The sequence below is a fragment of the Clarias gariepinus genome, chromosome 5 (assembly GCF_024256425.1).
Source record: "Clarias gariepinus isolate MV-2021 ecotype Netherlands chromosome 5, CGAR_prim_01v2, whole genome shotgun sequence".
In the NCBI taxonomy this organism is placed as follows: Eukaryota; Metazoa; Chordata; class Actinopteri; order Siluriformes; family Clariidae; genus Clarias; species Clarias gariepinus.
In genome coordinates, this window is record NC_071104.1 from 11,874,970 (window position 1) to 11,892,122 (window position 17,153).

General features: G+C 38.0%; 1 protein-coding gene across 1 annotated transcript; it reads left to right on the forward strand.

The window, feature by feature from the left end:
- The first annotated feature begins 1,271 nt into the window (after nucleotides 1-1,271).
- Nucleotides 1,272-14,889, forward strand: LOC128523855 (zinc-binding protein A33-like). Its single transcript, XM_053496008.1, has 6 exons — nucleotides 1,272-1,682; nucleotides 4,913-5,008; nucleotides 5,098-5,328; nucleotides 5,435-5,457; nucleotides 5,542-5,660; nucleotides 14,246-14,889. Exons 1-6 carry the CDS (start codon nucleotides 1,281-1,283, stop codon nucleotides 14,830-14,832), a joined length of 1,458 nt encoding a protein of 485 aa, XP_053351983.1. The 5' UTR covers nucleotides 1,272-1,280; the 3' UTR covers nucleotides 14,833-14,889.
- The last annotated feature ends 2,264 nt before the right edge of the window (nucleotides 14,890-17,153 follow it).

A 17,153-nucleotide genomic window follows, 5' to 3' on the forward strand; every position in this document is an offset into this window, starting at 1 on the left:
CAAATATGATGGTGTAACAAATGACTTGCATATTCTGAATTATTGCCCTTGCAGAAATGTGTGTTTAGAAAATTGCTCTAAATTAATTTGGGAAACCAGACCGGATGTAGAAAGATGTACTATATATTTATGCCAACCAATACAGATTACATGATAAAGCTTAAGGGTAGATTGGATATTCTGGACCTGTAACATAATCCTCTCGGGAAGCTTTCACTATTTGCTCTTCCAGCACATGTTAAATGTGGTGTCCTGCTCTTTCAGTGTACCGGTATATTACCCACTCCATTATAATAAACAACATAGACCTGTTACTGTTAATCAAAACTAAGTATATTCAAAATAAAGGCCGTCTTATCATGTCTTAATACAACAGGGTTTATCATGTCTGTGATATATTGACATTTACATTTAATTGTACTGACATATACATAAAATTGTTGTAAAAGGTTTTAAAAAACATGACAAACATAGTTGCAAACATGGTGACATTACATGATCACATCTACATGTTTTCTTATGCTCTGGTTAACTGGCATGATCTCCTTAACCCTGTGCTCAGCACATGATGGCAAATAAACATTATGACTACATTAGTTATTCCGAATATAATTGTTTACTTTAGAATTCGCTGTTGTAAGAAGGTAAACATACATTATTCAACACAGTTATCTGGCTAGACTTTTTACTAATAAATAATAAACATGGATTTGTCCAATGTAATTTCCTATTTATTTATACATTAGCATTAGTATAGTATTTTCCTATTTATACATTAGTATTTGCCAGGCAGCATGGTCTTCTAATAACGTTAAAAAGCCTATTGTCTGCTATAGACAATGCATCAGTAAAGTACATCTATTTCTATATCTGTTTTTATGTACAAATACCTTTACTTTTTATTTTTATTTTACAGATCTGTTTGCAGTTTACAATAAACCACAGGTAATATCATTGCATAACAAGTTACTGTTCAGGAAACGGATTAAACAGTTGTAGGCTGCAAGTGTTTGCAATATACAGTACATATTATACTGATACAAATACAGTATCAGTGCAAACACTGCGACATAATAATCAGGCTAACTGAGAGGCTTATGAAAATAAATACGTATACTCAACAAAATGCTTCGTCATGACCAATGAGACTGCACAATATTTGCACGTTAGGGGTATTTTTCCACAGGGTGTCGCTATTTCTATTACTAAAGTGAAACTGAACATTCGGACACTGAGCATTCGGACCGGATAGAGCATCTACTGTACGGCTGCGAAATAAAATGGCTTTTAATTTTTCAGAGCAGGATTTCTCCTGTCCTGTGTGCATGGACGTGTTCAACAATCCCGTTGTTCTTCTCTGCAGTCACAGTGTGTGTAAAGTGTGTTTGCAGCAGTACTGGGCGACCAACGGATCCAGAGAATGTCCAGTTTGTAGGACGATATGGGCGTATATGGAGGACCCTCCCATAAACCTGGCTTTAAAGAACCTGTGTGAGACTTTCTTACAGGAGAGAAGTCAGAGATCTTCAACAGCATCTCAAACAGTGTGCAGTCTGCACAGTGAGAAACTCAGACTCTTCTGTGTGGAAGATGAGCAGCCAGTGTGTGTGGTGTGTCGAGATTCAAGAAAACACAACAACCACAAATTCTGCCCCATCGATGAGGCGGTAACAGACTGTAAGGTAAATTAATGTACCTGTAAGATCATATGAAATAATATGAAACCATGGGTCTATTAATTCATTAATAAAATAAGCTACAGTTGCTTTTGATAAGTTATATACGAATTGCTATGTTTGTGAGTATACTAGTTTGTTATACAGTATATAAATTAATACTTAAATAAATTCAAAATAGTGTAACGACGGGGTTCTCACGAGGGGCAGAGCCGCGCAAAAATGCTTTGCACTGTTTGGAACGTGCAGATCCGCAGGCTGCTATCACGCGTAGTTCTAAAGAGGCAAAGGCGCGGGCATTTATAGACACGCGGTTGCCAGGCAACACCGCAATCAGCACCTGGCGACGTGTCTATACGTAAAAGGGTCCCGATACCTCCGCACTAGTGATGAGAAGTTTGAATCAGTTTAGTGACTCGGTTCTTTGAATCTCGTTCATCAAAATGAACGGATCTTTTTTTTTTTTTTTTTTTAAACAATTTAGTTCATTTCGTTTTTGTTTTTTGTTTTTTATCAGAAACAAAATAAATTGTTGCATTTATAATAAAAAGACCCCCAATATGTCTACATACACAAATTTTGGCTATAGTTCTACTTATTAAAATATTAAAATGCAGCTAAGGACATATTATAATAAACAGAATGAGTAGGTCACCTCTCATATCTTCCAGTCTGAGTCGTTCGTTCTTTTGAATTGATTGCACCGCATAGCGTCTATGGGAGTCACGTGACAAAAGAACGAACGACTCGTAGAAGAGTCATTAAGAAAGAATCGCCTGGTAGAAAATTAGGCTACGTTTACACGGTCAGGTCAATTCCGAGTTTCTTCTCATATGTGACACATATCGGATATGTTCTCTGTCCGTGTAAACAGGAAAAAAAACGCATGCATTCCAATATTTCGAGATCGGTTTCAGGCCTCCTTCATATGTGGAAATAAATCAGATATAAATCAGATATGTGCTAATGTGACTGTCGTGTAAACAGCAATTTACTGGGTCACATTTAACTGACGGTGTAAACGTAGCCATTGTGTTCTGTACATCATTAAAACTGTGACTTCTTCGCATGTTATTCTCCAGTGGACGCGCATGTGGAAGTTTAACATCGACATTGACATGGAAAAGAAAAAAGCAGTAAGAAATCAGTATTTGGTGAATGAAGCATATGCGCAGGCTGCAATTATGCCGTTTTTCCTCCTCCTCTGTTTTAAAACCATGGCGACGTTTTACAAACTTTGCATATATCGCAGAGCGTCAAGTATACTTTACCTTCGTCTATCTTGGCTAGTGTGTAGCGCAAGAACCTCTTTTTAAGTATGCTCGATGTTTCAGATGGCATGGCAAGTGTAAACATGTGTATCGGGTATGAGTTATAGTTGAAAGAACAGCTATAGTTATAGTTATAATTGTGTAAACAGACGGTCAAAAAATCAGATATAGGCAACAAATCAGAATTGGGCATCGAGTCCTGCAGTGTAACCGTAGCCTTAGAGAATCACTTTCCGAGACTACTCGTTCTTCTGAGTCACGTTAAAGATTCGTTCAAAAAGAACGAGTCGTTCATGAACGACCCATCCAGTGCATTCATTTAGGTAGCACCGATAAGGTATCAGGGCAAAGCAAGCAAGCAAGAAAAAAGGTGGAAGGTAAGAAAATAAAAGACAGACAGACAAAGCGTCCTGGTAAAAGACAGAGGCAAATGCCAAGCCTCTGCCTGTCTAAGTCGCCGGTGAGTAGGAGCGACATGCATCAGTTTACAGTAGCGTGCGCTCTCAGGTTTAAGTGCACAAAGCACAAACTCTCCTTCTCCTCTAAAATAAATCCTTGGTAAGAGAGGATCTTTAGTTTTTGTTTTAGGTTTCAGAGCCCTGTCCGTTCTCGCGTAGACGGCTTGGCTCTGGATACTAAAACTGGATATTTTGTGTTATCAGTTTTCTTTTGTTACCTTAAAGTTCCTTTATTCATAATCCCAAGGTCTTCCCATGTGTGTCACGAGCACTCTCGCTACTCCTATTTCATAAACCTCCCCTAAAACCCTGTGTCAGGGCTCTTATCATTAAAACATCTCGTGGTTCGGCTCTCCATACTGCACCACACATAACAAATAGGTCATTAAATTGAATTATGAAGTGTCATCTGCTTAAACAGGTAAGACAAACCCACATATTATTGGTTTAATCTTTTTTTACTGTGTAAATCTTTTACTGTATAAATTACACTGTATAAATCTGTAAAAAAAAATTGTTACGCAGTTTTTTGTCATCTGTCATATTTGTCAGATTATTACAATACACTGGAAACTATTAACATGTTTATTTACAGCATATCCTGTACTTCTTGTTTTTCTACACTGCTCTACTATATTTCTTATCATACATCATAAATTATTTACTAGCTTTCCTTACACAATTATCCTGGACCAAGACTACACAGATAGAGCATACAGTCACATTTTTTAATGTGTGTTAAATATTTAAAATGTTAAAATGATTAACAAATTACAGTTCATGTGATCAGCACATTTAAAACTTTTAATACATCAATAAACCAAATATGATTCAGCATCATTAAAGAGAAATTCGAAAACAAAACGTAATATCACTAAAGCACACCATCGTAAAACTAGGTAAAATGAAAAGCAATTAGAAAAGAAACAATGTAAATGAACAGCAAAATATATGACAATAACATAATTTAAAAGGAGAACATTAAGTAAATGGTAAACACATTTTTAAAAAATATAGAGGAAAAAAAAACAAGTTTTAAGCATGACACCCAATCAGATTAAACAGCAAACCTTAGAGTGGGTGTGTCTAGATGAAATTAGATCAGTCCTTTTATTAAATAGAACAGACATGCATTTATTTTAGTATTTATTAAGTAGTATTATAAGTATTTATTTCACTTTCATTTGAACAGCTTTCCCCTCACCTATGTTGCTAATCACCTTGCCAGCTTTTATTTTGTTTCCCCACTCTAGATTTATTTCAACAAAGCATCTACAAGACAAATAAGAAACAAAAAAGTGGTTCAAACTTGGTGTATTTTAAAAGCTACTCTGAATATTTGCAAGAGAATTCTATTAATGTCACATTATAATGTGCCTTTAATTGTATTTCATTTTTTTTTTTATTTGAATCCCACATTAAGCATTATACATTTGATAATGTTATTGATGTATAAATATAAGAACTGAAAGACAGAGTCTCCATACAGTGTGTTTATTTGTTTCAGAGGGAGCTCACAGTTCCTCTGATGCGCCTACAGAACGAACTGAAAATCTTTAAAGACTGTACACAGAACTGGAGTCAGACTGCAGAACATATAACGGTTAGAATCAATAACATGAGTGACATTAGAATTAGGTTGTGCATCAGTGTATAATCAGTTATATTTTATTGATTTCCTCTTCACTGCAGGTTCAGGCCCAACAAACAGAGCGTCAGATTAAAACAGAGTTTGAGAAGCTTCACCAGTTCCTACGAGATGAAGAGGCAGTCAGGATCGCAGCACTGAGAGAGGAAGAGGAGCAGAAGAGTCAGATGATGAGGGAGAAGATTGAGAAGCTGAGCAGAGACATATTATATCTTTCAGACACAATCAGAACCATAAAAGAGGCGATGAGAGCTGAAGACGTCTCGTTCTTACAAGTGAGGATCATTTAATCAGTACTTATAGTGTTAGAAAGTAAAACATGATGTTTCAGTTGTGTAAAAATGTAAGTCATCCACTGATGTTTGCATTGTTGTTTTACAGAACTACAAGGCCACAAAGAAAAGGTGAGTAATGTAGTTTGTGTTTCTCTCATTCTGTGTTCCTGAATGCAAACCCACAGCAACACTGACTCCTGAATGTTTTTGCAGAGCCCAGTGTACACTGCAGCATCCAGAGGAGACTTCAGGAGCAATGATCCATGTGGCAAAACATCTGGCCAACCTGCAGTTCAGAGTCTGGGAGAAGATGCAGCACATAGTCCAATACAGTAAGACTTTTATTCTAAGAAAAACAAAGTACGTACTGTGTGCAGGCTAAAAATTAATACTTTATGTTCTTTTTTCTACTATATTTTTGCTTTTGCTAATTATTATTACTTATTCGTTTTGCTTTTGATTAACGTTAGCAGAAAAAAAGCTTAAGACTAAAATGCTTCACTGAATGAAAGTTGATTTTGATTATTTGTGCTCCTACTGGCCAGCAGGCAACTGTTATTCCGCATGCAGCAGCTGCTGAAATTAAAGTCTATCATATCTATTACCAGAGGCTGATCATTTCTCTTTATTCCATCTATACTGTGGCAATTTATTTGTTGTTTGATGGGATGACAATGTCGATAATTGTGGCCTTTATAGCCTGTTTGTCGATCAAAACAACGTCTGGTCTGTTGTCTTCAACAGCTCTGCCCATTGCTGTCAGACTGTTCATTGTTTTAAACATTGATATAATATACCTAGGTGCAGAATGGGTCTCTTTGGCCTGTTGTTTAAGTATGCCAGTGTGTTCGCCATTAGTCCTTGCCTGTTAATGTATATAGGTAAATGAGGGAGCAACTAGTTTTCTGTATAAAATTACTATAATGTGTTACTAAATTTAATTTATATAATCTTACAGTGGGGCAAAAAAGTATTTAGTCAGCCACCAATTGTGCAAGTTCTCCCACTTAAAAGTATGAGAGAGGCCTGTAATTTTCATCACAGGTATACAGTACCTCAACTATGAGAGACAAAATAAGGGGGGAAAAAATCCAGAAAATCACATTGTAGGATTTTTAATGAATTAATTGGTAAATTCCTCTGTAAAATAAGTACTGTATTTGGTCACCTACTGTACAAGCAAGATTTCTGGCTCTCACAGACCTGTAACTTCTTCTTTAAGAGGCTCCTCTGTCCTCCACTTGTTACCTCTATTAATAAGATCTGTTTGAACTCATCAGTATAAAAGACACCTGTCCACAACCTCAAACAGTCACACTTCAAACCCCACTATGGCCAAGACCAAAGAGCTTTCAAAGGACACCAGAAACAAAATTATAGACCTGCACCAGGCTGCGAAAACTGAATCTGCAATAGGTAAGCTGCTTGGTGTGAAGAAATCAACTGTGAGAGCAATTATTAGAAAATAGAAGATGTACAATACCACTGATAATCTCCCTCAATCTGGGGCTCCACACAAGATCTCAAAATGATCACAAGAACTGTGAGCAAAAATCCCAGAACCACATGGGGGGACCTAGTGAATGACCTGCAGAGGTCTGGGTCCAAAGTAACAAAGGCTACCATCAGTAACACACTGCGCCGCCAGGGACTCAAATCCTGCAGTGCCAGACCTGTCCCCCTGCTTAAGCCAGTACATGTCCTGAAGTTTGCTAGAGAGCATTTGGATGATCCAGAAAAGGATTGGAAGAATGTCATATGGTCAGATGAAACCAAAAAAGAACTTTTTGATAAAAACTCATGTAACCCTTTTCTTAACCCTAGGGGTTAATTTAATTGTATAATCAACAAGAATCCTGGATCCCTGGCAGTTGGATGGTGAATTAGGCCGGTAACTTCTTTACTTTTTGTTTAAAATTTTAGCAATAACTCGATTTCTTCTTAGATCTTTAAATTACTTGCTGGACTTAACTTAGCTTAATAACAACTTGTAAATATTGACCACCCACTGTCAATTTATAATTATAGTTATTTGCAATATGTATACTATGCTTACATAATATCCTGCACATTATGCTTATATCTATTTGCAAATTTCTGACTACAGTTAATAACAACCTGTATATACGGCTCATCCACTGTAAATTTATAAGTATAGTTACTAGCAATCTGGATAATATCCTTCTGTAATAGTTACCCATAGCTTCTCCCTGCACATATCCCTCTTAAGTGTACTTAGAACTTATACCTTTATCCTGCACTTTCTGCTAATTACACTTCTGGTTAGACCTAAACTGCATTTCGTTGCCTTGTACTTGTACATGTGTAATGACAATAAGGTTGAATCTAATCTAATCTAATCTAATCTAATCTAATCTAATCTAATCTAATCTAAAAGACTCAATGAAATACCAGAATACCAATTGTAAAAAGGAAAAAGAATAACAAAGATTTATTGTATTACAATAATGTAATAGTTTGTGGTCAAATAAAAGACATAAACCTCTTCTCTGATCTCAGAGTTACTCTTACGTTGTTATACTTTTTATAATCGTTTAAACTTTGTCTATGTTTCTGTTTTGGAATACATTAGTTAAATCACACTAATAGCAAACCAGTTAGAACACTTTTCAAGGACTCAATTTCCCTTCAGAACTAGGTGATACAAAAAACCAAAAAAATAGATCATCTATCCCAGATGAGTTTAGACTCGGGAAAACGTGTAGTTCACACTATAACAGTATTTCGGCACCATATAGATATTAGACGGATAGATATTCAAATCCATTTAAAGTATACATGAGTCAGTCAAATAGTTCAAAAGTACGTGAGTCAGTCAAATAGTTCAAAAGTTGGATCGATCATTAACGTTGGGGCCCGTTCGTGGGTGCACATTTAACAGACGATGAATTCCAAGGTTAACTCCACATGAAAATAAATTTACTTACTTTCTTCGATGAGTCAATAAAACAATCGTTTATTCACCGAACAACAAGAAGACTCAGCGTCCCTCACGAGCTGTCTTGAAATCCTGGATGAATCCAGCCAATCCACTTCGAATAAAGAAATGCATGCGCTGCACTTCTGAAGACTTCGGCGGTGATAATGTTTTTATCAGCAGTTCTCGCTGCTTACGAACACTGTCTCTCCGGCCTCTAGGCCTTCGCGTCACACACACGTCATAACTACGTGCTGGACTCAATATCGCGAATGGAAGAAAACCAGAAAGTATATGAGGAGTAAACAAACCACGGCACAGCGCTCAGTCATTGAGTTGCCCATGTCGCCTCTGACCTTTTCGCAGAATCGTGAGTACTCACTTTCTTGGGTTTACTTCCAGATTAAGTGTGTGTTTATAGGACGCGGGTTAAATTGTGTTTATCCCTTGCTCCCCTTTCGTGAGAGTCCTTAAAACAAATCGCGTGGTTATCCTGCCTATTCGTGTTATTTACCATCCACGCTACAAAGGGCTAACCGCTAAAGCTACGTCTTCTGGTCTACTCAGGTTAGTTCTTGACAACTTGCCATGTTTGGAGGGGAAAGAATGCTGAGTTGCATCTGAAGAACACCATACCTACTGTGAAGCTGTATGTACTGTATGGTATGCGGGAAAATATATTTGCGCATCTTGGACATGCAAACGCATTTGTTGACAGGGCAAAGCTCCAGCTGCACGCGTTCCCAGTAGTGAAAAGCAATTTGTGTTGTGCAGTTGTTGGAAATGGGTCTCTCAGCACGGAAAAAAGTATTCATAATTCATAAGTATTATTTCCGCTCATACGGAAGTGAATGGGGAACGAGTTTAAAAAATGTGGCAGAACAATATCCTTCCATACCTGGCCCACTCCCCCAAACCTACACCACCTGATGCATACTTGTGGGGAATGTTAAAGGAGAGTGTGTTTAACTTTGAAGATCGACCAAGAACTGAATCATTACACGAGCAAATCTTTTGCTTTTAACTGTCTAAACAAATGATAAAAAATGAGTACTTTATCGAGTACAGTGTTAAGCATTATGGGCACCAAAATGTACAGTCTTCTATGTAACTTGATGTCTCCTGGTTTAGCAGGTGCAAAGACTTATCAAAAGATTGTTACTGTTTTTGCCAAAGCCACTTATAATAGCAGAACGATTCTGTTTCCACAAATGTAATAAAGAAGAAGGATTTAGCAATTAAGACAAGCAAACAATTGGCACAGTGGCTTATAGGCTAGGATTGTCGCCTTGCATCTAATAAGTTTGCATAAACCTCTCGCAGCCGGAAGTCTAGAAAGAGCTGATTGGCTGAGCTCTTTCAGAGGGAAGGTATGAGAGGTACAGTAGTTGATCAATTGGAATGGTTATTACCGTCGCGCTCACCGCCGCGTGAAAACGTCAGCGGCCAAAATAAATTAGTTGCATTTCAAAGTCATTCGTAAAATGGCCGCCAGGTGGCGCAAAGTGACATTTTCGCTCGTTGCCGTAAATACAACAGTGACCGTTATACAGCGTATCTCTGTATCTGTTTATTGTTATTTAAGTTCTGGATTATTTCAGGTACTTTAAACACATTGTTGGGTTGCTCATGTTGGCTCATATGAGATGTAGTTTACAAATATACACCTGGTTGGGTTATTTTGACCCAACAACTGGTTTATTCATTATTCTTTCCTTTCTCCAAATATCAGCCTGCAGAATGTTTGAAATATTACTGTTATTGTGTCACAGGTGTAGTTTTAAGAGTTGTTTAGGCAGGAATGCGTGTGTATACAGCTCAAAACCTCCATCAGTTGTTAAAGATAGCGGCTATTTAGAAAAAATGCCTAGTGATTTCTGAGCTTCAGGAAATCTCCCGGCGCTCTGCGCATAACACCGGGCCAACTCATGTCGGAAAGAATTTATAAACGGTTTCTAAACGTGGGCTATTGTTTTTTTTTTTTACTTATAGTATTTGTTGATTTAATTTAAATGAGGTTTGGGCTCAGGACTTCAGAATCGTGATTCTCCTCTTTAATTTACTCCATAGTTTTAATCAGCGCTCAGCCGCATGCATTAAGTTTTCCAGAGCGCACCGGCAGAAGTAGACTAATGATTATGAACGCGTCGGGAAAACAGCAAGCAGACTTTAAAAAAAACGTTTGCGTTCATTTTCTGACGCGCTCAAGTTCACCAAAAACAATACAGAGCAGCACAGCTTACAACACTTACAAAATCACAACACTTACAAAATCACAACGTTTTTTCGTTATTGTGAGTGCGCTTAAATAAAAGTTAAGTCTTATAAAGGCATGTAGTCTTATATAGTTTTATTATATAGTTTTTGCACATTAATCTGACAGCAGTTTTTTCAGCCTGTCACGGCGTGCGCCCAAATCAATATCGCTCCTCGCTCACTAGTTAGGCGGCCTCCCCTTCAGACATGCGAAGCAGCGGGACCGCAGAATTACACATGACTGGTGAGCTATCGTTGCTATCGTTGCCCGGGCTTGCACCCCGCGCTATAAAATACTCGGGGTTTGTTGGGCTACAGTGGATTTTACTACGCGCTGTGTATGCAGCGCGCGTGCAACAACGCGGAAGTGCGGCATGCAAGCAGGGCAAATGGAACGCGCCCGGGGACTTCAAAGGAGCGAGAGGTGGGAGGGGGCCATCCGCGGAGAGCAGAGTCAGCGCGAGCAGACGGATGGCCATTGCACTCACACCGCGTAGTAAAATCCACTGTAACCCAACAAACCCCAATCATCACCAGCCGTGCCTTATTCCGTCATGTCATGTGGGCATTATAAGCTTTGTATTGAAAACTTCTAACTAAAAAGTGGCAGCTGGCACGCCTAAAAATAGACGCAGGTTATTTTTTTAATAGTCTAAATAAAAACCCTCCGATTTAATTTCCTATAGTCTAACCAGCGCTCAACCGCACGCATAGTTTTCCCGAGCGCGAGGAATTTTTTTGTGCTAAATAATGTTTATGCAGTATAAGAATTCCTATTAATCCTGGGTTGTTCTTTTAGTGTCACTATAGTGCTTTACAATGCCAGACAACATTCAAATACAAACGATTCACCCTCCCCAGGTGTGAATCGGCTGTTCTCACCTATACATTCAGAGAAACTGTAATGGACCTCTCCACACTTTAAAAACCACTTGAATCTGAGGCTCTTCTGGAGACTTTCAGTGATTTCAATTTGTGTAATTTTAATCTCCTGGATTCTAGATTCTAAAGTTGACATTGTTACCTTTTTTAATCATTGGAATGGAAGAACTTGTTATTTTCCTTATGATAGCATAAATTGCATTGTTTTTAATCAGTCTATACACAGTAATATTATTTGGTATTTATTTATTTATTTATTTTTTAAACGGGTATGGGGGCTATCTTGGTTCATTAATCTCCGTGCCTGGTTTAGTATTCAGTGCGCATCTGTTATATTAAAACTATCATAACACTCAAATACCTTTTATTGGGGGTTAAGTGACTGATGTGCCTAACATTTTTCAGCTGAGCCTTTGTTTCACTGAATAATCAACCACCGCGACACCCCCCTCTCTCTCTCACACACACACACAGAGCCGACCAAATCATTAGCACGTCCCTCCCCCAAACAGCACAGACATTTACTTACACCTGAACTGAGTTGTTTGAGTAACATGGGTCGAACCCGTTACAAATCATAACGGTCTACTGCATTTCATTCTTATAATAACGCAAAAACACAAGCGGGGCGGAATGACCGACATCAGCTGACGCAGTAGAACGTCCTAACACTGTTTTAATTTTATGGTAATTTATTTCAGTTAATAAATCTACTATAAATTTAAAGAACACAAGAAATAAGATGACACAAATCCATACACGCTTTTTTTCTAATTACAAGTGATAGAATCAAAAGGCTCACTGTGTTAACATTTATTGTGCTTAAATTTGATCCTAATAAGATTTGATTTAATTTAAATTCTAGAACAGTGGCAGCTGGAACACCTAAAACAGATGCAGGATTATCTTTTTATAATCTAAATAAAATGCTGTTTTAAACGTGGGCTATTGTTATTTACATGCAATATTTGTTAATTTAATTTAAATGGGGTTTGGTCTCCGGAATGTTGAGCATCAGGATCCTCTTCTTTACTTTCCTACGTAGAATCAGCGCTTAATCGCACGCATTAAGTTTTGTAAATTCGTTTAATGTTTAATAGTAAATAATGACCCCCGTTGCGCTGTACCACCGCTCGGAAAACCTTATGAAATACAAGTTTAGGACAATTATGATGATCTGCCACGGCGTGCGCGTGTGATGGGTGTACGCCCAAATCTACTATAACTACTCCCTCACTCCGTAGGCTCCCTGAATAGGCAGCAAAGGGACGGGAGCCGCCTATTTGTGCCGGCTGGCGATAATTAACGTTAATATGATCTCGGGCTTGCTCCGCATTATAAAAGCAAGGCGCGGAGGTTTCTGTCTGAGGTCTGGGAAGTACGTGATGTAATGGAGAATATGAAAGAAGCATGTCAGTGGGGAGATGTGACGCGCCCCGGGGACTTTAAACAAGGACATTAGAATTCCGCCCTTTGATCTCCGCGCTGAGGACAGCGCGAGAAAGAGCTGCGCGAGCTCCCGCGGCATCTTCACTCCCGCACCGTGCCCGCCCTCGCAGCCTCGCTGCCGAAGAGGAAAAGTGTGGTTAGGTTTTTGCGTCAGCGAGAACTCGCGCCGGCCATCGACAGCGGGAGAAGCGCCGTCACGAGGGAGCGTGCAGGAGCGCTGCCTCCGCGTGCTCAGTTCTGCCACTCGCACCAACACTTATCGTCAGCTGTGTGCCCGCATGCCAGTGTGGCACAGCCCCCGGAACTGCACATGCACAACCTTTATCCCATTCTTTCCATTCTCCCTCCTTCAACACTTTCCTTCCCCATTTTGCCTAAATAAATTACCCTTTTCCCGTAAGACCTCTCCTCGTGTCCGTGCTTTATGGTGCAACATGGGTCGAATCCGTTACAGATCATAACAGTCTACTGCATTTCATTCTTATAATAACGCACAAACACAAGCGGGGCTGAATGACCAACATCAGCTGACGCAGTAGAACGTCCTGACAATGTTATAATTTTTATGGTCATTTATTTTAGTTAATAAATCTACTATAAATTTAAAGAACACAAGATATAAGACGACACAAAACCCTACACGCGTCTTTTCTAATTACACGTGATAAAATTTAAAGGCTCACTGTGTTAACATTTATTTTGTTTAAATTTGATCCTAATAAGATTTAATTTAATTTAAATTCTACATTTGTATCGTCATTTTAGTTCTGTGATTATAAATTTGTTTAACTACAATGTTTTACTTAATTTTATCCGCTACTACGTGCAGTTCTAAAACTCCGTGTCTCATTAATCCAGCAGAGAATGAACTAAGGCATGAGGCGTCAGTCTGTAGTTATATAGCGCCACTCAACGGTAAAAGCCAGCAAACGCACAAAGCCAAACGGTACCGCCGAGCGCGGCGACGGTAGGACCTACAGTCCGATTGATTAACCACTGTACTTAGTGCTCCCACATTAATCACGGCTCTACAGCCAAATCAGGGGCGTCTGTGAGCTCACTCAAGGGGAAGAAGTGGATAGCGCTGTTCTCAGAGTGTGTTACTCTGCCTCCAGCGGTGTGTGAGCTAGCAGTTAGAAAAAATGCGGTCGGCTGGCATCACGTGGTTCGGAGGAAACACGTGACAGTCTTCAGCCCTCCCGACTGAGTCATAGTAGCAGCTTAATGTGGGAGCCCCCTAGTGATCGGGAGGAATTTGACACGACTAAATTAGGGAGAACATCCACTAAATGTACATTCGCAATTAATTTAAACATTTCATTTTTTCTAATCCTGTGTGTGTGTGTGTGTGTGTGTGTGTGTGTGTGTGTGTGTGTGTGTGTGTGTTTTCAGCACCTGTAACTCTGGACCCCAACACTGCTCATCCTAGACTCACTGTATCTGATGATCTGACCAGTGTGAGACACATTGATGAGAAACAAAACCTTCCTGATAATCCAGAAAGATTTGATAAATGTGAATGTATCTTGGGCGCTGAGGGCTTTAACTCAGGGACACACTGCTGGGATGTTGAAGTTGGAGACTGTTCAAGGTGGGAAGTTGGTGTGATGATAGAATCTGTTCAGAGGAAGGAGAATGCATTCTTTAGAGGATTATTAAATTTTTTATCTACATTATTTAATACGAGTTATAGGGGGATCTATTGTGTGAGGTATCATGATGGCAAATACAGTGCACATTTTACACAAAAGCCAGTGACCCGGCTTCCATTAACACAGAAACTCCGGAGGATCAGAGTGACGTTGGATTGGAACAGAGGAAAACTATCATTTTCCAACCCTCTCACTAACACACACATACACACTTTCACACACACATTTACAGAAAAATTAGTGCCATTTTTAGGAGTTACTGGTAACGAATCACCACTACAGATCCTTCCACTTCCGTGCTCTATGAGAGTGAATCAGATCCGTTAGAGATAATATTGTGTTGTTCATTAATGAAACATTGCAAAGTCATATAGAATAAATCTATAAAAGTTTTTACTGACACTGACGAATTCCGAAAAATTACATGTAATTTTCAACTGACATTTACAATTAAATTTGAATGTGAAAACTGGATATATTACAAAAATACAATTAGATTTTAAAATTCCAATCTATTAAATGAAATTAAAGTAATTTTAAGCTAAAGTTCAAGTAATGGCATGAAATAAGGAGTTATTTAAAAATGCATTTATGTAATAAAAAAATGTTCCGGCAAATAAACCACAGAATGTAATTAAAATCACAAAAGTGTTTTTAAATGTAGACTTGGAATTGGACTTGGGATGACAAAGTAAGGCTTTGAAAGCTTGTTTCCTTACTGCATATACAGTACATATTCAATAAAATAACATTTTATTTGTATTTTGCTTTTAACAATGGTCATTGTCATAAAATCTGGTTTACAGAATCAAAAGAAAATTATGAAAGCTATACACACACAGCATATAGCTGTGATGTCGACTATCAAGACAAATTTCTTCCAAGAAGTATAGAGTCTACCAATATCCTTCCAGGATATTAATGTGTTGGACAGTTTTTAACACAATTTTATCTCCTTTATCTCCTTATTATTACAATAATTTAAAATCACGTATCGGAATTACATTTTCTGACATGGTTGTTTAAGAAATGAGAAGCAAACTCATACAGATGATTTTCAGTACATAAAAATGCAATATTCAAATACATGCAATTTAAGATTAAATCTCCAAACTGCACAAAATAGCAGATGCTTTAATTCTCTCCTTCACACTCTCTACTTTAGGTAGGTAGGTATGTAGGTAGAGACTGACAAAATGCTTTGCATAACACCTTTCAAAAATTATCTTAATACATATTTGAATAATGAACAACTAAAAAATAATCCTAAAAAGTACTGCATACCTTGCCTGCTGTTTCCTGTGTATAGTTGAAGCAACTGAAGGCTGTTTTTGTCAGCATTAACTACTGATCCATTGAACTACTGAAAACTGAGTTTAAAAGTCGGTTAATGTGACTGAATAAAACATGTACACTTCACTCACCTTAGGATAACCAGTAAAAAAAAAATTAAAAAAAAAACAGTACTTGAAGGTCTGTGTACTAAAAACCCAAATTTTAATTTAACATGGACCACATTATAAAAATAAACAAAATACAGATTGCTTCATAAGGATATGTTTTCTTCATATGTACGATAGGTTTTCTCAATACGACAGTATGATTTTTTTTTTTTTTTTATAATTTACTACATCTCAGATCAGGTATAAAATGGTTTAACAAATAATTTAGCTGCCCCTACTGACCAAAGCATGAAGCCAACAGCATGGGAGCTAAATTACTTAGTATAAGTTAAATGAAAGAGTGGCTTAAATAGCTTCCATGAAAATAAAAATTAGTCTAGTAGTGTGAAATTCGTTAGTGGATGTCATGTTCTGCTAGATGTTGGACTGTGGGCATGGTGTTGCAAGACATAGACACAGAGGGGATAAGGTGGCAAACAAAGTCTTTTAATAATAAACAAACCAAATAAAACATGATCAAAGGAAGTTGGCTTTACTTGGAAGCATATTATAAACAATACCAATAATCCACTAATACACAGACAAGGGATTACACAACCTAATATACAGTACAGACATGGGATACAAACCAGATGAGACAAGACAAACTAAACAGACTAGAGGACTAGACACAGGGGACTATACATGCAAGGGGCTAAACACACAAGACAGGCTTGGCTAGGCCTACTAGCGGTTATGCACATTAGCTGCTAAGCTAAATAGTAGCTAAATAGACTAATTGCTAAACTGGCTAGTAGCCAGAGACCCAAAAGTCAAACAGACTAGGGGCACAGCAGACTAGATATAAAACAGATTAAGAACTCTAAAGGTTAGTAGCTAAACAGACTTTGATCTAAACAGATCCTGAGACTAGACAGACTGAGATTTAAGCAGGTTAGTAGTGCACTGATTAGTATTTATACAGACTAAGAACTACACATGCAAAGGAGGCTACTCACACATGAGGGTAAAAACAAAAGGCTAATTTTCCTAGAGGCTAATCCTGCTAGGAGACAGAGACAAAGAGACATATTAAATTAAGACAATATAGCCTTAACTTAAAGCTCCAGAAACCAAAAGGCTAACTATAATTTAACAAACTAAAACAGAACATAAGGCCAACTTAAAAGAACTTACATTAATGCTCGACCCAGTTTCCCAGAACAAACAGGTATTTATAACAAAGCTAATAATACACACACACAC

What these genes read in the sequence shown, in the direction of transcription:
- LOC128523855 (XM_053496008.1), top strand. Translation starts at nt 1,281, where the DNA reads ATGGCTTTTAATTTTTCAGAGCAGGATTTCTCCTGTCCTGTGTGCATG. An exon ending in AGACTGCAGAACATATAACG is followed by an intron (nt 5,009 to 5,097) that starts GTTAGAATCAAT and finishes TCTTCACTGCAG; the next exon opens with GTTCAGGCCCAACAAACAGA. An exon ending in GCAGCACATAGTCCAATACA is followed by an intron (nt 5,661 to 14,245) that starts GTAAGACTTTTA and finishes GTGTGTTTTCAG; the next exon opens with CACCTGTAACTCTGGACCCC.